Source organism: Chiroxiphia lanceolata, chromosome 1 (genome assembly GCF_009829145.1).
Source record: "Chiroxiphia lanceolata isolate bChiLan1 chromosome 1, bChiLan1.pri, whole genome shotgun sequence".
NCBI classification, from domain to species: domain Eukaryota; kingdom Metazoa; phylum Chordata; class Aves; order Passeriformes; family Pipridae; genus Chiroxiphia; species Chiroxiphia lanceolata.
In genome coordinates, this window is record NC_045637.1 from 9,284,686 (window position 1) to 9,308,745 (window position 24,060).

Here is a 24,060-nt window from a genome sequence, read left to right on the forward strand (position 1 = left end):
TAACCAATAAGAGCTTTAAGGAAAGAAGTAGGATAGGAAGGACATTCAGAGTGTGGCATTTGTCTTCCCAACAAGCCCTGATTTCCTGGAGATGGCTAAACACCAGCCCACCCATGGGAAGTGAATGAATTTCTTATTTTGCTTTGCTGGCATGTGGGATTTTGCTTTACCTATTAAGTTGTTCTTATCTTAACCCATGGTTTTTCCCACTTTTACCCTTCCAATTCTCTTTCTCATCCTACTGAGGAGGGGTAAGCCAGTGGTTATGTGAGGCTGAAACGCCTACCAGGGTTCAACCACAGCACACAGTTAAGCCCATTATTTTCTCCCTATTACATTTGTTTATGAACACTATGACATAACCAACTGAAAGTAGCCACAATTGTTTTATAACTCATTTTTCACTCATGACACTCTTCCTGCATAAAGCCTTACCGAATGGTGAGTTCCAGTATCTGTGCAAGTCTGTCATGAAGCAAGTTTGCCTAGGGAAGAAAAATTAAAATTGAATTATTAACTCCTATTTATTGAACTGAGCTCCGATGAATGTGCCAGGCCATACTCAGTGAGTGTGTTCTGAATTGCCACATGCAAATCTAGGCAGCAATTCCTGCCCCATTTTCTCACTGCTGAAAGGATTCTGAGCCTTGAAGATGCATTTGAGATTGAGTGAGCCTGTCCTGGAGTGCCAGGAACTATATAGCAAATTCTGCTGTTGCAGACAGGAGTTTAGCAAGCCTGAAATACATTTAGCTGTTCAAAATATACAGTGGGGTAAATACTGCTCCAGTTATCCCAGAATGAAATAGGAATGGACTGTCAATGTGGATTTCAAATATAGCAAGGAAAGCATTAGGGCGAAGAATATATGAGATATCCATTCCTTTCCAAATGGTCTAGGAACAACCAAAAGCATGCTTTAAGTTACTGGAATCTCCCAACATTGACAACAGTGGAGACAAAACAAAGAACCGAACTTCTTCTTTAGAAGTAACAGCAGCAGTGACACAACATAAATCACCTGCAGCCAGCACATCCCCATTAATGCCTACATCAATTTCTTCAGTGCTGTATAACATTTTCCAGAAACTCACTTTGGTTTCACACTGGGCTGCGATTTCTTCAAATGGCGCTTTTTGGAACTTTTCAATCACAAGACGCCTTTTTTCCTTTTCCTGTTCTTCAAGTCCATTGTTATCTTAAAAGAATAATAAAAAAATAGAGACAACTGCAATCTTCGCCTATCAAGTATAAGTGATATAAAAGTTCACATATGCACTGCAGAAAAAGCACTGTGCTTGAAGTGATGCACCCATTCTCAAGTAAGGTGTCATCTGGCATTGCCTCTAGTGAAATGCAGATAAAATTTCAGGAGCTGGTTTGAGGACCCAGTTTTGCCCCTTTCTTACTACGTGCTTTAATTATGAGTACATCTAGACTCCCTTGTGCTTTATTGCCTGGACTCAGGACTGCACTTGGGTGCCTGCTAGTTCAGACTCAGAAGAAGGAAGCATCCTGCCTCCCAGTATCATGCTGACAGGTGGCCAGAATTTTCTATTAGAATCTGGAAAAAGTGAGTTCAACCTCCATAGACTGAGTGAACTTACAAGCAGCTGGAACTTTCCAGCACCTAATGAATTTAAGTACCTCGGGGATTAGGCACATTTGGAAAACTGACAGATTAAATTATTGTTTAAAACATCAGTGTCTATTGTTTAAAACATCAATGTTTAATCCATATTTTGAACAGGATTTTAGTGGACTAGACAGCATTAATTAGTAATTACTTATAGTAATATGAAATAAGGAATTCAAGTAATTCTGTGTTCTTGTAGCTGGGTCACTTGTTACAAAAATGTTCTTTTAAAAAATCTGAGTGTTTTTGAAGTCCACAATGTGCACCTTACAATCTGTTTCCTGAATGCACTGAAGACCTTAAAATCTTAATACATAAAAAATATTTAAGTTGCTTTATAAATAATCATCCAATAAAGCTTGCAAATCTCATGTTATTTACGGCTTGGCCTGTAAGGCAAATTTAACAGATGACAGGCATTTCCAGATGCTTTTCATTCAGTCCCATTAACTTCAGAAAATGAATTCACTAACATTATCAAAGTATCATTTCAGAAATTTAGAAATAAATAACTGAAGTTTTAAACAAATTTAGTAGCTGAAGAGAAACAAATGTAATGTTTTCATTATGTTATTCTGGCCATTCCTTTTTCTCTAGCAATTCCATAGTAATTGAGAACTATTCTGCATAAACACAACTGTAATAAATCTTACCAATGGCTTTCTTCAAAGCTTCAAAGGTGATTTCTTCAGTATTATCAATCTAAACACAAAGAAACAAAACCCTTAACCATCACATATAACATATAAGTTTCAAAAAAATAAGGAATGTGAAAAATACAGAAGGCCAAAGTGGTCAGGGCTTTTCTGCCTTACAAGTCTCTAATAGCTTTATCTGGAGTTTCTGTGACAGACAACAGAACACTAATTCATTCACATTTTTAAAGCCACTGTAAATAGTGAGGAAATTTTTATCAAATAAGGTGAAGGAAAACTTTCCAAATTCTAGTCGAGATGCTCTATAGCAACTATACTTTGGAAAAGGACTTGAATTTTGGCAGAACACTCCTTTGGGTCAGGAATAGGCTGTAGTATTTCTGTACTGTAAAGTCTTAGTACTGGGTTCTTAAACAACTGATGTGAATAATAGCAACTGCTTCCTGAGACTTCTTGAGTTACCAGCAACGTGATGCTGAAGTAAGTGATGGCAGTAGAGTGGACAGTGGAAAATGGTTATTGCTTTAGTCTAACTTTGTACCAGTATGAGCTCCAAATAATTTGGTGCTTATGTCATAAACACAGGAGTTAAAGGTCTCTTCGTAACAAGCTATGTCTGATGCACTGAGAAAATCTGTTCATCTAGTGATATGAATATCCATTTGCTGCAGATGTACTTCATTAGGAACTGCTTGGGGCTGCAAAATTACCAAAGACGCACGAATATTTCTCTGAAGAGCTCCAGCTCATAGATCTTCGTGTTTCAATTCATTACAGACCTGGAGTTTCTATAGAGTTTCTATACCAGTAAATATATTTACAGTGAAACCACTGTGATGATATTAGGGGAGAATGCTTAGATGGCAGAACAGTGTTCACCTGAATATAACATGGTTCCTTGGCTTGAACCGCCTCACTTCAATCCTTCAAACATGTAAATAGGCAGCACTTTTATTTTTCCTTATAAACACTAATTGTTTAGAATGGTCTAATATGATTTAAGATAAGAGATCTGTAAAGTAGCAAAAAGTTACTTCATCCAATTCAGAACACTCTGAATTCTTCCAATTTTTTTAATTCATTGGCTTGAGCTATTGTAGAGGGAAAAGCCAGCAGAAATAGCTGTTTCCTTTTTACTTAAGTTTTATTTCAGGAGATGGAGCTGTAAATGATACTTTTCTATCATTTTACTACATTAGCATTGTATTCTCTACCTCTGAATATATAAAAGAATAATTAATAAACAGTGAAACACCCTTTGTGTCAAATATTTGTGGATATGGCTAGAGATCAAGGGTATTCAGGTTCTGAAATAATCACCTTTTATACAATTCACATTTGATGAATTAATCATTAATTCTAAAATTTCCATTAATTAAGTAGGTAATCCTCTCAATCATAAGCTTTATGCTCCTTTTTTTCTGCAGTTTAGTTCTGCTGACAGTTATGGATTGTTATACTAACTAATCTACAAAGCAAGAGAACCAGATTTCATATATAGCTACGAAGATGCAGTCAGCAAATTGGAAAATACTGGTTCTTCCTTTGCTTTGTAAACAAACATCATAAGTAAGGGAGAAATACTTTGCTTCCTGTGTTTCTGATTAATAAAATTCTTCTTTTTAAGAGGTAAAACAGTATCCAAGACACTGGACCACATTAAGACCACATTAAACTGAGAACCCATAAAAAGGTTTTGATTTATCTACAACCACTTCAAAAATGTCTATATATCAATGCTTGATATAATATCAGCATAATAACTTGAAATCTGAAATGGACACTTCATTCATTTAATTCTACTTTCAAGACAGTTGTTCAATCATATATAACCACATATAATACAAAATCTTAAAATGAATACTAATGTCAAACACCCCCAGTCCTGCGAGGACCATTCACTTTCTTCAGAAAGCTAGAGATCTGATTGTCTCCCTTATTTTTCAAATACTTTTTTTCTTCTTTCTCCTGAACTTTTATCTGTATCCTTGCTAAAGCACAAAAGTGAACACAAAATATCATCTGAGGTACCATCAGCACAAAACAGAAACAAATAATAATAATAATCATGCAAAACATAGATCACTTCTGTCTAAAATAAAGCTTGCTCCTTTGCAATAGCACTCAGCTTGACTAAGTCCACATATTCTGTCTCATGTCTTTAGGCAGTTTGTGCTTGAACATGCCAAAGGTAAGAATCATCTGTACTTCATCTGAGGTACAAACACCTCAATTTCAACTGCTAATCTCCACTGCAGCCAGCAGAAATCTGGTTAATAAAAATAAGTAGAACCTTGAAAAAGATTCAGTAGAAAATTATTTTAAGAAATACTTCAAATGAAGTGTCAAAAGATGTGCGATAATTTTAATTATAAGGCAGTCTTCCTAAGGGATAATTAGCATCAGCTCCTGTACCCTACATATGAACTTTTTGTTGCTACTTTATCCTTTCTGTGAGTTTAAAGTGCTGTGTGCTAAACTCTGCTGGAAGGGAACAGTGATACTGTAACACCGTGGTGCACAAAGCCTGACTAGTCTTCACCTGTCCCTCTCAGAGAGGGCAGGTCAACCACTAATCTTGCATCTCTCTTGTTTTACATCTCTCAGCCCCATGTTGATGAACAAGTTTCTCAAATACTTCAAATGATGAATGGATACAGGAATTTACTGGTTGCCTCAAAAGGCAGATAAAACATTTCAGAATATTTACTCATAAAACATCAGTTGTTCAGTGTGTAAATGTATTGCTACAGTGATAAAATACTTAACATTTTTATACAGCAAGACCAGTGTCTTTGACAACACACTTCTGCAAAGACAACTTAAAAAAATCAACCCCTTGAAGTATTTACAATGCTAGAATAATCAGATATTAGACTTTCTGGAAAAAACTCCACTTGCATTCCCCCACTCCCTCCAAGATGCTGCTTTAAAATATTCTGGGATTTTCATACCTTATCCTCTGTGTTGTTGCCAGGCAGAATATCCACCTGAAGAGACACCGTGTCCACAATGCTTTTTCTCCTGGAGAGTCTGTCCTCATCTAGCAGAAAAACAACTTCTCTCACTTTTTGTGTAACACTTTAAACATGATCAATCAAATTTCTACCCATGAGATGCAAATTTGTTTCCATATGCCTATTTTACCCACTATCATCTATTTTATCATTTGAATAGTTGTGAAAAAATGATCAGTTATGGCTCTAAATTACTAAATATGAAAGAAAATAATGTTTTTATTGTCTCTTTCCCATCCCAGATCTTGTCAACTTTCCCTTGAAAGCCCAGAATTTTAAAAAATGAGATGAGGTCTTATTCAAATGTACAATAAATAACATAGCACATGATGATATATAGCTGCAGAGTTCTTTACAAAAGCCTGAACTTATTTTCTTGATTGTGAAATTTAAATATTAAGGTCTTAACCTGAAGGTATTCTGAAACAGAAAAGGGCTTCTTGGAAGATGACTCATTAACAGAAGAAATAGATTTCTGAATGGAAATGAACAACAATCCTTCCTTATTCTTGTTGCTACAAGTACCATATTCAGCAAGTCTAAAAATCTACTGGGTGAAAAAAATTCTCTCCATTTCACACTTCCTACAAAGATTTTAGCAGGTCCAGCTGGCCTAAAATGTTGTTAGAATAAGACCAACTGTGCTGATACTAAAAGCAGCACAACAATTTCATTAATGCATAAGCAGATTATGATCGAACCATCCATCAGTTAATGGATTTTCCTTCTGTGACTCCATTCCTGAGGCAGTGCAGCAATAATCTTTTCTCATTTTTAACATTTAGTATATTAACATGAGATTTTAATAAACAGTAAAACAGGCACTTGAAACTAAGATTGAGAGAAGGATTTAAAATTCCCCACCACAAGGTAATTTATGCTGGTTCTTCTATAAGCTTTGTTTAAGCCACTTCTAGCAAAGTGCTTTTGCTGTGCAAATATTGAGCATGAACAAACAGAATTCATTCCAGCAGAGCTGAACATCCTCAGCTTTTAAAAATCAAGAAATAACTTTCAGAAATCACATAAATGAAATGTCATTTTAAGATCAAGAGGCAGTGAAAGAACAAGATTAGTGGAAAACACCTGAATTCTAGCTATATTTGCCAGGTTCCCAGAGACCCTGAGCATTTGAAGTGGCATTCTGAAGGATTTACTTAATTTTTAATCCCTGATGGCTCGCTGGTACATGACCCAATATATACAGAGTCTGAGGAAAGCACCTCAGCCCTCAAAAGAAAACACAAGACAAAACTACATCTCTGCTGCCATCTTGCTGCTCTCTCTGTAGCTGACACACAAACACCACAAGATACATTTTCAGAGCTACTTTGGATAGAAATCATTTTTGTAATGGATGCTTCACTGTACTTGACTGAGAAAAATACCCATTTGTCTCTAATTTCAACATATTAAGTGGCTAAAAAATGGTGAAAGTTTCCATTTTTTCTGTTATATGATACAAAGCTCATTTCCATACACACAAAGGAGCCCAGAGGCACGAGGACAGCCCCAACACCCACTGCCCCAGCCCCTGACAGGCCTGTCCCAGGAGCCTTGGCTCCATGGCCTGGGGAGTGGCACCCACACCATGGGGCAACAGGAGCTGCTCTCTGCATCCACCTCACTGGCTGATCACTTTTCACAAGGGCACGTAGGAATAGGACAAGGGGGAATGCCTTTGAACTAAAAGAGGGTAGATTTAGATTGGGTATTTGGAATAAATTCTTTACTGTGACGGTGGTGAGGCTTTCTGCTGCGCCTTTTGCAATCGGATATGTCTGTCACGTATTGGCCTCATAAGCCACCAGCGTGCCTGCAGCAAAGGATAGTGCCTTCCCAAATCTTCGTTCGCGAAGCCTAGCCATGACATGACATGACATGACATGACGGTGGTGAGGCACTGGAACAGGCTGCCCAAAGGAACTGGGGCTGCCCCATCTCTGGAAGTGTTCAAGGCCAGGTTGGATGGGGCTTTGAGCAACCTGGTCTAGTGGAAGGTGTCCCTGCCCACGGCAGGGGGGTTTGGAACTAGATGATCTTTAAAGTCCCTCTTTTCCTGGGTGAGGAACTCTATTCTTTGTGCAGTTATGTGCATGGGGGTCTGAGCACAGTAACTGGAGTCAGACCACAGGTCAGAGGCCTGGTGGGTCTGGAGCAAGCAAAGATGCACAGCACGATGATTCCCACGCGATCATGAGGGAACATCAAGCTGGACCAGCAGGCAAATAGGCCAAGTGGTCTGGGAGCAAGGGGTGACCACGTGTGTCTGGCTTTGTGTGTTCCTGAGGGGCAGGCCCCTGGAGAGACCAGGAGGCCCAGGTCAGCTGTCAGGAAGACCATGGAGCCTGGGGGGTTGTCTGGGATCCATGGACATGCACACGGGCATCACAGTGTGCAAGGGGGATCTGTACCAGCAGCTGGACTGGGGCTGTGGCACTTGGAAGGACTCACATGCTCAGGTGCCAGTGACTGGGGAGATTGGGAACCAGGAGACAGCTGGTGGCAAGACAGTGTCTAAGCCCAGTCCTGGTGGGATGCACACAGCTACTGGGATGCAGACAGAACATATGCACATACACATATTCTGCTAAAGGATCTTTATCCTGAACAGCCAGTGAGTAGGATAACTCTTCATTCTTTGAACAATTGAGAGCTTCTTCCAACTTTCTACAAGTTCTTGCAATGTCACTCAAAGAGGTAATTAGTACCATCACAAAAATGATACCTCTAGCCCTACTACCTGCTCAGGAAAAGAAAATAGGAAGCTACTACTATTGTAGAGTTTCAAATCAAGAGTAAACATAAAAGTAAACCTGACAGCAGCTAACAGTGCTACAGGTATATCAAGGAGATGAACAAAAAGAAGCATATGGAAACACTAAGTACACCAAGTACAACACAATTTCTGGCCTAAAGATCTAAAGGCCTTCTAAAAGCATTTTTTGACAGTGCACATCCTATAGAGACACCACAGGCAGCAGGAGAGCAGGCTGACCTACAACTCATTTTTACCTTTTGACTTGTGTTTGCATTTATGAGGTTTTTTGCCTGATGGAAATAGAGCTGAATTAAAAAAATATATATGTACTGACAAAAAAAATGATTAAAAGTACATTTAAATTATCAGTTTTCTCCCTCCCCCAAGTAAGGAAGAGAAAAAGGCAGATAAAAAAATCTGCAGATATGAATGTTTTTCAAACTGACAAGAAATATCAAAACATGAAACAAAGACAGGATGACAAAATTATGTCTACAAGCCATTGTTAAGCATTGTGTCACTGATATTTGGAAATATCAGAAATAATCAGGATGAAATATTTACTGGCTTTTTGAGTTCAAACCTAGATTTCACAGGAATATAGAAAAATGGATTTTTTACTAAGATTAATGATTTCTTTTGAAACACTACATTCTAGCATTATAATATTAACAGCAGAAATGAAACATTTCATTGCATTAAAAAATTAAAAGCTTAGGAATTCCAAAATATCCATTTGTTCCTGATTTAGTTAAAAGAAAACCTTGGAAGTTCAATATTCCACAGGATTAGAGATTAATGTATTTATTAGCTATGGCAACAGACAAGGAGCAAGTTTTGGTTGCTGCTCTTTACAAAAAAATTACAAAAAACCCCAAACCCATCTGACTCACATATACTAAAATTTAGGATTAAATATGGCAATTTCTCATCACGTGCAGAGGCAGTTAATCACATACTTGCAGGTAAACTCAATCTTGCTGTCAGAACTTTCATGTCCTCCTGTGTAGGAATGCATTTTCAGCAAAGTATCCAAGAAAACCCTAACAAGGTCATTTGGGCACAAATACACCTTGATTTCTAGAAGAGGCTTAACATAAATTTCAAACCAACCTATCTTTCTCATTCCATTCTCATTTATTCAAAGTCAGTAATGTTTCCTTACTTGCTGGCTACCTCTTCTGCCAATACTAAAATATAACATTAATTGTTTTTCTGAAGAAATCTGTGAAGGATAGGAACATTATCCTTTCTAGAAGACAACAAGCAACAAAAAACACAGGCATTGTAGCTGTGTCAGAACATATCACTAGTGTGCCTGGTAGCATCTGGGACAAATCCACACGTGCTGTTTGCAGAACTCAATTCCTCCCATAGCAGCTATCCAAAAAAGACACTCAAGAGCAGGCAGCAATGTCTCTGAATCAGACTGCAAGAAGGACAGATCTGGCATTCACCGTCCCTATGTACTATGATTCTTCCTATCTGTGAGCTACAAAACAGAGAAGTCACATTTTTCTGCTTTAAAAAGGTCCATGCTTCAGGCTGCGGTGTCCCACAGTCTGTTTACAATAGCAACTGGTTACATAGAGCCACAAAACACACATTGTTAAGAAAAAAAAATTCTTCAAACCATTTTTTGAGTAAGTTGCTCAATTGGCTGTTGAAAATATACTAAAAGCCAAAAGCACATAATGTCACATACTTGCTAGTCCTCCACACACTGTTCACGCAGCCTGCGCAGCTGGAACTCCCACAAACCTTCCTCAGGCATTTCTACTGTTACCTGACACTAAGCTTGCATAGGTATCTAATGGAGAAAAACATCCCATTCTTGACTAAATTAGCATCTGCTCATTTAAAATTTATCTAAGGCAAATAACTCAGCACAAGACCATATGGCAAGAGCATGGAATATTTTTCATTCAGTGTTTACATAAAAAGACTAAAGTATGCTGGCTTGTATATTCTCAAATTAACACAGGTAGTCTTTTGAAAGCAAAGACTTCATTAAAAAGAGTCAAAGTGGGTTCGAGGCCTTTCTGCCCCTCTTCCTTTCATTAAGGAAAAAAAACAAACTTAAAAGGACAAATAGTTGAAACTTTTTACAGTTTTGTAGAGTAGCTAATGAGAAAAAAAACACCCCATCCTGAGAAGACAAAATGATCTGATTAGGTTTTGTTGCCAAGCAGTCACATTACATTTCATTGGCACACAAGACATTAAGAAAGCATTCTTAATAACTGGTACTTTGTGGTGTTGTTACTAATCAGCACTTACCTGTTACCTGGGGTACATACGGAACTGACAATCTTTCCACACTGTATCCACTGCCTCCTAATGATTCTGCAATCTGGTTCGTCAGGAAAAATAAGTCTTTTTCATGCTTCTCTAAGGATTTTGGAAGACTGTCAAAATATATATTCGAAATTATTGTCTACAAATAGGTATTTGTTGGTTACAGAAAATATTCCTCCAATATCTGTGAGCAACCAATGGTAATGATTTGATGGAAATGAAGCTTGCTCAGTTTTTTAGGAATGAATATACACCCAAAATTAGTTTATTCAACACCTCTGCATTATTTTAAATTACCTTAACACTTACTGGCTATCCAAAATATGTTCCTCATCTATTCTGCTACATCTTGAGAGAAAATAGTCTCTGTTAAATAACAAAAAAACCCTGCAGAGCAATAGTAATATTAATAGTAATTAATTAACAGCAACAGTAATATTTGCCATTTGCCAGCAGTGTGCCCTTGTGGCAAAAAAGACTGAGGTATCCTGGGCTGCATCCTGTATCCTGGCTGACAGGAGGAACATTGTCAGCAGGTTGAAGCAGGAGATCCTGCCCCTCTACTCAGCTCTGGTAAGGCCGCACTGGACTATTGAGTCAAGTGCTGCACTCACCAGGGAAGGTGAGGCTTTACTTTAGGGAGTCCAACAAAGGGCCACTAAGGTGGATTAAGGGACTAGAGCATCTCTCCAATGAAGACAGAGAGAGAGCTGGAACAGTTCAGCATGGAGAAAAGAATGTGGATCTTATCAATGTGTACAACTACCTTAAGGGAGAGAGGGTGGAAAGGCTTGTCAGTGCTGCTCTGCGAGAGACAGAGGCAACTGCACAAACTGAAACACAGAAGGTTCTGGTTGAATATCAGGAAACAGTTCTTTACTGTGAGGGTGACCAAGCATTGACACAGGTTATCCAGAGGGGTTGTGGAGTCTCCATCCTTGGAGATATTCAATAGCATCTGGATGTGGCCCTGCTTAAGCAGGGACCAGATGACCTCCAGAGAGGAGGATGACCTTCCAGTCTCATCCATTCTGTGATTCAATGAAAATGGATTTGGCTGTGTTAGCACACACACCAAGCATCATATTGTGAGGGTGTAAGTGCCTCTGACTACAATAAAAAAAGTCTGAAACCCACCTTTTTTCCCCCTATACACACACATGCTTTCAATATTTGGGTTTCTTCTGCCCATCCTGTACACTACTAAACCCCTAAATCATTTTTCACATATATAACATATTTCAGTGATGTCTGAATTTTAATAGTAAAAGAGGTACTTCACTGTCCACTAATTGACATTTTGTATCTCCTTACTTGCATTTGTCTTTGAAAATTGTTTCTGGGAGAAAATAAGATGCTTCCACACTTCTGGTTTCAATGACCTAAAAAAAAGACAAGACAAACAGTACAAATGGAGTAGTTCCATAGCTGTTTTCTCCACTTAACTAACTCTCACTAACACATCTACCTCAGCACAAATGAGGCCTTCAGAATTTCTTTTAACCAGAGAAAGAGAGACTGGCACTCACCATTTAGACTAAAAATCTGGTTCTCATGGTCTTGTACCTGTCAGTACTTTTTCACCCAAGCCAGTGAGGCTGTAAAGTCTTATACCAGATGAGGATTTAGCCCATTATATATAGTACTATAAACAAAGTAAAAATGCTATACTTTGAGAGAAGATTATTCTGTTTATAATTTGAAGAGTCAGCAAGTAATGCCATCAGAAACTGAAGATCAAGAGCAATGTTGGTTGACACAAATACAGGAGAACAAGACCATAAGCCATTACTTGATACAAGTTATTTACTCATTTTACAGTAGAATGTGTAGTGTCATAAATGACTTATTTAATTATGTGTTACCTTGCTGACATGCTGACAAAAGGCAGGAACTGCAATCATCTGACTCAGAAAGTTTAGATAGGCTGCAACCAATGCCATGACACCACAACGATTAAACATTGGCAGATTATCCTCGTTGATGATGGCAATGTCCTGAAATACAAGGGATAGCATTATGCTTTCCAAAGTTAACAGGCTGTCCTGAATATATAGAAGTGAAATTTATTATTAGTAACACTACCAGACAGATGATGACGATCTACTACTACTCAGTATTTGATACCTCTCATCTTAAAATTCTAGTCTTTTAGCTCACTCCTGAACTACAAATATCTGAAGTTAAAAAGCTTAAAAATTCAACAATTATGAAGAGAAATAAATTTACTCAACTCAAAATTCTGTTTCTCAGAAAGGAAGTACTGGTTTATAACTGGTAATCTCTTGTACTTACCACCTCCTGATCAAAACATTTTTTCAGGAAAATTAGAAATAGCAGTTTAATCACAAAGATCACCTGTGTGAGTCACAGATACAGCACCATAAAGGGAATTATTTCATCCTTATTAGCATTTCTATGTTTATTCAGACTGCATTATTTTTGCTCTAGTAAAACTCCTAATGTCATTTTTATTAAGTAAGGATTTGGTTCTGTGACAAATTTTATAATTAAGGATGCACGCTGCATTTCAGAGGTTTCATAATACAGATGCACATTTGGGAATAAGATTAATGACAGAGAGAACTGGGAATACAGGGCCTGATTTCATCAAATTTCCAGGGCACATGTTAGCACTCCTTTATTTTTTTTAATGCTTTGATTTCAACACAGACAAACTTAGTAAGTTTGACAGTTTCCCTGAAGACTGTATGCAAGTATGAGACAATGTATGATTTTTTTAACAAAATGTTAAGGAATAAAGCCTATCAACACACTAACAGAATTTTACTCTAAGGTGAGATTAAATAGCTTGGTTTGACAAATATTCCCAACCAAACAATTATACAAAAGCTTTCATCCAAGGCAAGGACAGTTCATACCTTTTATACAGAACACTGATGCACAGTGACATGTTGTAAGAACGCCTTTTCAATCTGCTAACAAATATCAGTGATTCTAGGAAACATTTCAACAAATTTCCACATCTGCTACTTTTCCTGAATAGCACACGCTGTAGAAATTTGTTACAAAACTGATTAGCTGAAGCTTTCCCTATAATAAGTGGCATGTACAAAGTGTACTTCCTTAGTGGCTCAAACATGTTTGGACCAAATGATGAGATTTCCAATTTGAAGATCAATATACAAACAAAACAAGTTACTCACATATCCAATTACAAATATAAATTGTCAGTCAACAAACACACCACCAGCTCAGCCTCATACCTGCAAGGCAATAGCTAATCGAATGAGGTCAATAACCACTTCTTCATTGGCCAGTTCAATCGTGGTAAGAGCTAGAGATGTAAACAGGAGTTCAAAGTTTTTCTGGACATTGTCTTCTTCTTTGCAGCCTAAGTAGATGTGTCTGTACAACTGCTGACCATGCTATAAAAGACATAAAAGGGAAAATGATATTAAAATAATAGAATAATTTAGGTTAGAAAGGGTATTTAAAGGTCTTCTAGTCCAACTCTCTACTCCAAGCAGGGCCAACTTAGATTCCTCCTTTTCATAAACGGAAAATTATTTTTTAAAATATTTCAACAGGAAATGAATGCCAACATCTGACCACAGTGCAGTATTCATGCAATTCTCTGTGTAAAATAGAACAGTATTGTGTCTATAAAGAAGCTGTTGTTAGAAACTAGTGGTAATATTGGTTAATCATGTACTTGTTTGTGTATGCATGTGTATACATCTATTTTATCCTTTTTTATTCTTTTAATTCTCTGTCTAATTTCATGCATACAAGTTTTCACCTAAGATACATGGCAATTTTATTTCATGAACCATCTTTAAAGTATCTAGAGCACTTCAACACTGAAATCACTGTAATTTGATTAAAATCATTTAGTACTGATCTTTGCAACTTCTTGCAAAAATACAACTGTAGAAGACAAGCAAAATAACTGGTTCAGTTACTTTATTTCTAAATAGAAAAGTGATGTTTCACTCTATTACCTTTTTCATGAAGCTCACATCCTGCCTTGAAATCTTGTCTCGTTTTATCTTTAGATCAGAAACATCTGGTATTATTCTACAAACGTAAGAAAAATATCATTTTAGCAAAAAGAAAGTTGAAAAGGAAGAGGATGTGAAATATAGGAACTATTCAGACCAATCAATGCAATTTCCCTTTTAATTATATCCAGTCTTAACAATTCTAATTTCAGTTGAAGAGGGAGAACAATAAACAGAATTATGAAAAGCACGGGTTTTTTTCGCTACATAAAATAACATATTCTGTCTTCCACAGCTAAACTAGCAGATATTTGAAATGGTTATTTAAGGTACGAGCACTGAGGTTTACCTGTAAAATGCCTGCCATCAATAAAAGACACTGTGCATTTACCAAAACAGTACATCAAAATTTCACACTAGGAATAGTATTTAAAAATCAACAGTACTTATCTTTCAGGTATTAAACTAGAATTTCAAGTAGGCCAAAGCAAACCAAAAGCAGTACCGTATCCCTCTGAGCTTTGCTCTGTTGTCGTGCCGATCAATGAGGTTATGCAGGATTTCCAGGACCAGCTGCCTGAGCTCAGAGTCCTCCATGAGTGAAGGAGACAATAATGGGTCCAGGAATGGGGGAGGAAGTGCATTACTGATCGTTGTGGCTTTGTATCCTGAAGTCACCTGTTCATTGTTGGAAGTGAAATTAATGTGTGTCATTACTGCACTGGAAGAATTAACTGCATTCGTCACACACTTTTAGCGGGCTTGCTTTGGCATCTGAAAGGTGGATTCAAATTAAAGTGTTGGATTAATTTTGAAAATTCCTGACCTCACTATGGATTTGGAAGGACTCCAACACACATTTTCAAATTAACTCTCTCATTTGTTAAAAGGATTGTTTCTCAGGATCCTTCCTTTACCAAGATACCCAGAAGAAAAAATAAAGGTATGAATTTTTTTTTTTTTAAATGGCCTATGAAAAGTTGCAGGGCATAAAATGAAGATGGTAATAATTACAATAGAGATTTTTCCATTTCAGGCTATGAGCTGTTCAGTTCACATATGTTACTGAGTAAGCTCATGTGAATTAAAAAAGAGAAGTCAGAGCCTGTATGTACACCTTAAACATTTATTGATACTACTTTATTGCAAAACATAACGTAAGCAGCAAACACCACTTTCTTAGAAATCTGGTACCATATTGTTTTTTTTTCTTTTGTTAAACTAATATGACTTCTGACTTGCCTCATTCAATTACTTTTAATTAAAGCAAACTCTGTAGGTACATAAAGAAAAGTAAACTTCTACTGACAATTCAGATACTAATTAGCTGAACATTTACAGCAGTCAGATATGTTTAAAATTTAAAATGCAGGTTATCAGAATACTAGAATCTCAAAACCAAAACAGATTCAGAAACTGCAAAGTATAAGGTACTGAGTATGAGGGGAGAAAATTATTCAAAATTTAATTACAATAAACACAGTAATATTTTTATCTAAGGCTTACTTTATTATACATATCCCATACCCTTTTACCCTTTGTGTTGTGCTGGTTTTGGCTGGGACAGTTAATTTTCTTCATAGTAGCACATATGCTGCTGTGTTCTGGATTTGTGACCAAAACAGTGCTGATAACGTGGGGTTGATTTAGTTACTGCTTAGCAGAGCTTGCAGACTTCCAAAGGGATATCCCACACTAAAATGTGGGACCTCGCATTATGTGCTGACCACACCTCAGCAACAAAAGAGGTGGCAGTTTGCAAGGGCTGCCACTCCTCAGGGACTGGCTGGGTATCAGCTGCCTTGTGGTGAGCAACTGGGGTTTGGGTGTGGGTTTTGGTTTATTTTATTATTATTTGGTTTCGTTTCTCTTGGTTTCCTTCTTTTACTTACTAAACTGTTTTCATCTCACTTTTCTCACTGGTACCTTCTGATTCTCTCCCTCATCCCTCTGGGGAAGAGTGAGGGAGTGACTGGGTGGTCCCTGGTGCCTGCTGGGGTTAAACCACAACATGTGAGCAAGCACTGTGCCTGCAGCATAACCGAAGGTGTTCAAAGAGAAGTGGCTGGCAGAGGAGCACAAGGGCACATGAAGGTACCTAACCAATCATTTTGAAAATGGAAAATGGCTAATATTACAAGCAGCAAGGCTGCAAATGTAAGTGCACACTTTTAATTAAGTGCCAGATTTCAACTGCCTATTAACATTAACTTGTCTGCCTGTGTGTGTGCATGGGAACAGACTAATTATTTTATGAAATATTATTCTTTTGTAAAGAATACATGATGTACAATGTTCACATTTTCCGCAATATTTATCAATGTCTGAGTAATTCATTAAGCATCAGAACATTCACTTTCACACCTTCGTGCCATGATGGGATTTTACTTCCATATTCTAAACAGAAAGCAAATTTAAATTCAGTGTCCAAAATGTTAAATTCCTCCCACATGCACAACCTGAATCCCTTAAAGTATACTTAGGCTATGCAGTGCTCAAAATCATGAGAACAATTCTTACTGACTTGGATGGAACTTTAAGACCGGTGAGATGAATATTGTCAGGAACAGCTTAGGTATACCCGAGTCTATCTTTACTGGAGACAATGTGCAAAATGACCACCTGAGGCCCTTTCTAACAAGTTTTCTATCTTAAACTGCAACTGTGAATGCTCAGGTCTTCTGCAAACCACAGTCTAGGATTTCAGATTTGGACAAGCAAAGGATGGTTTAAACAACTTGCCTAACACCACACACAAAGGTCATGTCAAAGCAGGGACAGAAGCTCATTTTCCAGGAAAGTATTCTTCTGCTTTAGTTGCGAAATCATTCTTTATGCTGTACCCCCTACTTCAGTGACTAAACAGTTTTCAGCTTCTGCAACAAAACAGGCCAGGTTTCTACTGGCAAGAGTTTCCTTTACCACCCACTTTCTGATTCTTACCATCTGTGTCTATTTCCAGAAATACTCTTTAAAGGTTTACAGTTAAAAAATGTATTTGTGATAAAACATTCAGTCATACCTTACAAGAAACTTGGGAAATAATAGGAAGGAAAGAACAATTGTGTCTGAAGCTTTAAGGGCTTGGAGATAGGCATCCACTTCTGTGCTTTTAAAAATATTGTCCACTCTACTAATTACTGCTTTTCTGGGCTCAGAGACAAAAGTGATTTCACTTTGATATTGCCAGTATTGCTGGTAGAACTCAACCTACTCTATGATGTTCTTTTGGATCTGCAGATCTAATTATAACTGATATTCACTAATGTGCTCTAAGAGATGGAGGAGTATTTCTTGACCTGTTTGTAATCTAAGTTGGGAAAATGCTTTTAAAATTTTACACAGTAGAATTCCAGATCTATGTAATAGGAAAGTATGTTTAATTCATAATCTAGAGTCGTTATACTGTACTTACGTGTGTAAAAATACAGATAAAGTGAGACATTATGTGTTTATAACATAGCATACTGAGCACAAAGGGCTTACCATAAGTAAAGATCTCAGTAACATGATCTGAATCCTTCTAGTTCCCAAATCTCTGCAATTAGAAAAAAAAAGTTGCAAATGAGGTTTTTTTGCATATCTTCAAAATATTACCTAGACATCATTCTAACAACTGCATTTCTACAAGTGAATACAGCAGTCTTGGAAGGGATGCTGGATGATCATAAATAAAGGGCAAATATCTCCAACTGAGGTGCAATAACTAAATGTTTTTGGAAGAGACATTTACAGAAAGGCTTAAAAAAACGGAGCTCATGGAACTGAAGAACACAGTAAATTGTATACTGTAAAGCAGATCTAAAATTCATGTTTCATTTAGCAATCCCTTCGTATCTAAAACATTCAACCACTACAAGCTTGACTTTCTTTTCACAAGCAGCAGCACTCAATTTCTTCTGAATTAAAATGTAATTGAGTCTTCTTAAGAAACAAGGACACCTCTTATTTAAATCAGACCTCAGAACTCTGAGACTGGAAAAAATTATTCGCAAAATCAGTAAGGAAAACTGAAAGATCCCTCAGTTTTGGTATCATAGGAAGGTGCACAGAACACTACTTAACCTGTTCTTCATCTGTTTTCATTTTCCGTCTGCTGGTACTAAAAGAAGCCAAAGAGCTAATGGTATGTAGTCACTACTCTTGCAAGATCTTATGAGATAAAAGTGCACTTGGAATAAATTGCTCCATTCAAAGAGACTCTCTCAGGAAAATAAAAAAGGTACAAACCACTTTGTGCATCAGTAGCATAAAGAAAGAGCAAAACTATTCACAGGAGTTCGTCCCTACATAACAGTGGAAACTTCCACCTACAGGGGCTGTAATCCTGGCTATTGTATCATTCAAATGTTCTGGGTAGCAGAGACCAAAATTTCATGCAATGCAAGACTGTATCAGCAGTCAGAACGCCTGCTTTATTCAGAATGACACATGCACATCCTATTAACACACTCAGGTGCATGTTTACACAGAACCCTATAAAAAGAAAATTGCGTAGTTAAAAAACACACACACCCAACTGTTAATCCAAGCACAGAATTTTACATGGATTTGTTCTTCAAATACCTTCTTAATGAGTGATAACTGCCTGGCACAGACAGATTTCTGTCTTCCATGGAATATCATCCCATGCCACAGGGACACAACACTGTACGAAAAGCTACCAAGAAGCCAGGAGAATGACAATGACTTCCTACTTAATCTAGCAGAGGACCAGTTATGTGCTGCAAAGTGTCCATGCACATCTGGAAAGAACAGCTGCAGCCTCTTCAGTGACTTTCCCCATACTGAGGAAGCACAGTCTTTTCAACATAATTATTCACATTACAGGGAAAAAATTACTTCAGTGTACGGCAACTTTTTAAATATGGATTTATTACAGAAATCTGACCACCTATAGCTTTTTCCTATTTCTAAATAAATAGGGAAAATTTAAAACAAATTCACTGGAATTTATACAGTTTATTTCTTAAGCTGAAGTCAGCTTCAACAGAATGTATTAAAAACAAAAAAATTTGAAAATTATGCACCTATTTGCAAAAAGGTAGACATAGTTTAATTTCCCTCATTCCCAAAACACACATGTAAGAACTTATGGAATTAACCAGCATTCACTGGATAATTTTGGAAACATCTGTACAGATATGGAGAGAAGAAATGTTTTAGTGCAAAATAAGCTTGATTCCAACCAGGTATTTTCTATCAGTATCAAGTCTGTAGGCTGATTTCATATTGCTGACACTGTGGTTGTCTTGGTTCTGCATAGTATTTAATACAGCCCCTAAGGAGTAAGGATTTGCATTTCACTTTTCTTAATGTTTTTTGCTTCATACTTTATCAAGAATCTAATTAAAAATGTAGGATATACAAACCCAAGGTGGCTGGTATCCAGTGATTGTGAAGTCCCCAAAACAGGTACTTTGCCCATAATGAACATCATAATCTCTGATCTCTGGTAATCTGGGAGATTGCTTCCAAAAAATCCTAAATAAAAATAGAATGAAATCACAGAAGATAAATAGGGCCCTTCTCTTTATAAGGAAAGCCTTATAAATACAAGGAATATATTAACAAGGTCAAAATAGATGAGAATAAAATTATGATTTGTTTTAGGCCATAATCGCACATGTTCATTTCTGCTGAATGGCTTTAGAGAGTCTTTGTGACATTTGCTTCCAACTCTGAATCCTAAAGCTTTCTAATTTTATCCTCCTCTAAATATACCATTTAAAAATTACATGCGTGGCATCTGTTAATTTGTAACTAATAAGGAACTGGAAGTGTTTCACATGGTACACAGTGCTGTTACTTTTGTCTCTGAAGTCTCCGTTAAATGTTACAAGTGAGGAGACAGAAATCCCAGACATACAAGTGATATGTGACTATTGCTGTACCGAGGGACTGACGATGCAAGCAGCTCCTGATGGGAAGCGGAGTGCTCCAGGAAGGTCCACAAGGTGCACAGGGGGGGTTTCCCGATCCAAAGGAACCCAGGGGAGCAGAAAGACTCACCTGGAGCCCACAGCCTGTGCCACAATGGCTGAAGGGGCCTGTGTAGGGCCAAGAGAAACACCAGGCACACACCCCCTCCCTGGCCTTAAAAGAATCCCTTAGGGGGTGCTAGCAACAGTTGGCACACAAGGAGGGTGCTGTAGCTCTTCCAGTTCGACCAGGGAGAACTAGTTCCTACCCACAGAAGGCCCTGCCCTCTCTATGACCTGCACCCCCCACGACTTGAGGCAGCTGCCCAGTCAAAGTTCCAGTAGGACCACACTGCCACCCTGACGCCAGCTGCAGGCTGAGCCCTGCTCTTATGGCAGCATGGCCCCAGCTGTGGGACTGTGCCCAGGGAGGGGAACAGAGATAATGCTGTTATTCCCAACATTCCCCATGGAAAGAGACCTGGGGTTCCTGGTCAACGGCAAGTTAAGTGTGAGTCAGCAGGGTGCCCTGGCAGCTAGGAGGGCCAACCATATCCTGGGGGTCATCAGGCACAGCATCACCAGCCGGTCAAGGAAGGTGATTGTCCTGCTCTGCTCTGCACTGGAGTGGCCCCACCTCCAGTCCATAGTTGTGGGCACGTCAATATAAGAATATCAAACTATTAAGAGGCTGTTCAGAGAAGGACAACCAAGATGGTGAAGGGTGTCGAGGGCAAGACTTATGAGGAGAAGCTGAGATGACTTGGCTTGTTCAGCTTGGAGAAGAGAAGGCTGGGAGTTGCCCTCATCACAGTCCACACTTTCCTTGAGGGGGGCAGCGGAAGGGCAGGTGCTGATCTCTCTCTGGTGACCAGCGATAGGACATGAGGAAATGGAATGAAGCTTCATCAGGGGAAGGTCAGATGGGAAAAGGTTCCTTACTGAATGGGCGGCTGGTCACCAGAACAGGCTCCCCAGGGAAGTGGTCACAGCACCAAGCCTAACAGAGCTCAAGGAGCATCTGGATAATGCTCTTAGTCGCATGGTTTAGTTGTAAGAAGTCCTGTGAGGAGCAGGGAGTTGGAATTGATGATCGACAGAAAGAAGCTTTACTTTAAAAAGTTGGGTTGTGAGGTTTCCAGCATTTTTTTTTTTTTGGGGGGGGGGATTAATATTTTAAATTGGAGTTTTACTGCAATGATGAGAAATAATCTATTACATACTTGGTACTGCTCTAAAAAGCTTCAAGGTACAGATTAGTAAACAACATTTAAGTTACACTTCCCCTTGTTCTTTAAGGAAAGGAATACACATCATAAATGCAATATATAATATCAGTACCACAAAGAGAAAATCTGAGAAAAGGGGAGAGGGTATTCCAACAAAATAATTTAAAGAATTTGTAACGCCACTTACAGTGCTGTCCGTTAAAGTACTTAAGTTGTTGTAGCACACCCGGCCATTAGGTGTCATTGTTGCTACTGTGCTTAACATTCGTTTCTACAAGTTTTCAGGCAGCTCCTACTAAAATATATTTTACTGTATACGATTGTTTGCAATATGATTTTCATAAAAGGACTAATATTAGTCCTAAGGTAGGGATTTATTTCTATATTTCAAGGGCCATATAATAATGTAACTAAAATTTAAGTCTACCAGCATTTTTAATTATCATCGAGCTTCTTCCCTATCTGCTCAGTTAGCATTTAAAAGAACAACCTTTCAGAAGACAAACACATAAAGTGAGCCTGAGAATGAGGCAAATACAATCAGAGATATCACACTTGGTATTATTGTTTTTGGATTCAAGCTGGTCCAATACCATCTCATTGTGGAAGGGGGAAAACAGGAGGGATTTTAAGTGAGCCTGTGTTACTGCCATTACTCACCAATTGTTTGAATAATTGCATTCTGGACAATCCTCTCATCGCTCTCCTTGGAGCTCGTGCTGAAAGTGGCACTTCCCGCAGAGCTGCGCCTGTCACCCAGCTCGAAGTCAACGCTGATGCGCAAGTGCTTCAACAAGGTATTAAACACCTCCAGAACTGTTGGGCCTGGAAACAACAAATAACAGTGACTGCACCTGTCAAGGGAAAGATGTCTTAAGAAAATGAAACCTGACCTTTTCAATCCCTTTTCACAAGAAATCTGAGTAAGCATAAAAAACCCAAGTGAAATTCGGTGTTTGAGGCGTAAGGAAGTTTTGAAGTGTGCCTACATCTCGATGTTTTAGAAATTAACTTGGAATCAGGAAATGCAATCAGATACATCTGCATAATCCATTCTGATCAAGTGTACTGGGTCTGGCCAGGATGGGGGTAACTTTTTTTCCTTGTCCATGCAGCTTTTGCTCCACCCATTAAACTGTCTTTATCTTGATCCATGAGACTTCTCACCTTCTGTCTACATTGTCTCAGTCCTGGGGGAAAGGGGAATGAGCAAACAGCTGTTGGCCAGAATCAAGCCATCATGCAAGTTTCAGATAAATAGGAGTGGTTGCTGAAATTAAGCATCAACAATGGGTTAAACTGCAGGTACCCACCCCCACCCCCGAACTTCAGTTATTTCAAAACCTGCTATTAAAATCCAGTTCGAAATACTGGATCAAATAATGAGCTCTTTTCATCATACAGTAAAAGACTTCCCAGGTCTGTGCATGCAAGTGGGTCTTGTATAAAGAGAAAGGATAGGCTCAGACTCAAACTAATGAGGCAGAGCAATAATATTACAGCATGAGACCAAAAAAAATCAGAAGCAGAGCACACGTGTGTATGTATCTTCCTAACTACTTCTATTTCAAGGAACTATATCACACTTAAATTACATATTTCACCTTGTTTCAGCTGCTTCACAGTTATTAAGGTAAAATTTCTCAAAGGATCATTTTACTCAACTCCCATATTACCACTCAGGTCACAGCAGCTGTGTCAAAAAGCGACAGTGCTCTTGACATTCTGTAGTCACACACAGTTCTCTCAGACTTTGCAAACTTCTTAACAAACAGGAATTCCGGCCCTTCACAACTTTTTCATTCAGTTTTTCAATACAAGAGTTATATAACAGTCAAACAATAAAGTACGTTTGAGTAATTTATCAGTACAAAGGAGAAAAAACGAGTAAATACAGAACCTTCTCAAAATAAATGCTTTCATTCAGCTTGAAACCAAAGCAAAAACGAGCACCACCCTGCAAATCTGTCCTTTGACCTGATGTCTTGAATTTAATGCAACTTACCTATTGATCCTTTAGCTGCTATTGCAACTGCTTCCAAAAGAACTTGAATAATGCCAGCACGGACTCGTGGGGAGTCCCTTTTGCGGACGTCAAGGTGTCCAAGGATTTCTTGTATGACATGATGGGAATATTGTGCCTATTAAAAAACAGACAGAAAAGCTTCATCTGTGACTTTAATGAGAATGAACTCATATACCGCTCAGCTATAATCATGACCATGTTCCTGTTCTGTAACATTTTCATTCAGAAATTTAACAAAATTTCCATCAATTCATGACTAAACATGACTTCAAAAAAGTACCATGATAGATGAAGCTACACAGGTCCATTCAGCCCAGCATACAAAAGTTTACAGTCTTAAAATATCAAGGAACATCTACAGCACAGAGGAAGTGTGAAGTGGTCCTTCAGTGAGCTAACTGCAGTTCAAGGACTTCAGCACCATTGATATAAATGCTGAGAAAACTCAGCTTTCTTCTACAAACCTGTAGAAGAACTGTTATGACTTGATCTTCTGCATGTCTGTTTGACACAAACAAAGAATCAGACTTGGATCATGTTTATCACAGACA

The 24,060-nt window shown here is 38.1% G+C and overlaps 1 protein-coding gene across 12 annotated transcripts in view; it reads right to left on the minus strand.

Annotated features, from left to right (window-relative positions):
• The window catches only part of EFR3A (EFR3 homolog A), a 76,873-nt gene that overhangs the window by 3,744 nt on the left and 49,069 nt on the right, over positions 1 to 24,060 (minus strand). For all 12 annotated transcript variants that reach the window (XM_032694015.1, XM_032694028.1, XM_032694037.1 and 9 more), the window contains 14 exons: positions 23,489 to 23,624; positions 22,144 to 22,308; positions 19,706 to 19,817; positions 17,820 to 17,871; positions 14,839 to 15,011; positions 14,334 to 14,409; positions 13,596 to 13,757; positions 12,234 to 12,365; positions 11,683 to 11,750; positions 10,351 to 10,478; positions 5,247 to 5,335; positions 2,290 to 2,338; positions 1,095 to 1,198; positions 436 to 485 (listed from right to left, as the gene is read on the minus strand). In XM_032694015.1, coding sequence (XP_032549906.1) covers positions 436 to 485; positions 1,095 to 1,198; positions 2,290 to 2,338; positions 5,247 to 5,335; positions 10,351 to 10,478; positions 11,683 to 11,750; positions 12,234 to 12,365; positions 13,596 to 13,757; positions 14,334 to 14,409; positions 14,839 to 15,011; positions 17,820 to 17,871; positions 19,706 to 19,817; positions 22,144 to 22,308; positions 23,489 to 23,624 — 1,496 coding nt within the window. The remainder of the gene's footprint in view (positions 1 to 435; positions 486 to 1,094; positions 1,199 to 2,289; positions 2,339 to 5,246; positions 5,336 to 10,350; positions 10,479 to 11,682; positions 11,751 to 12,233; positions 12,366 to 13,595; positions 13,758 to 14,333; positions 14,410 to 14,838; positions 15,012 to 17,819; positions 17,872 to 19,705; positions 19,818 to 22,143; positions 22,309 to 23,488; positions 23,625 to 24,060) is intronic.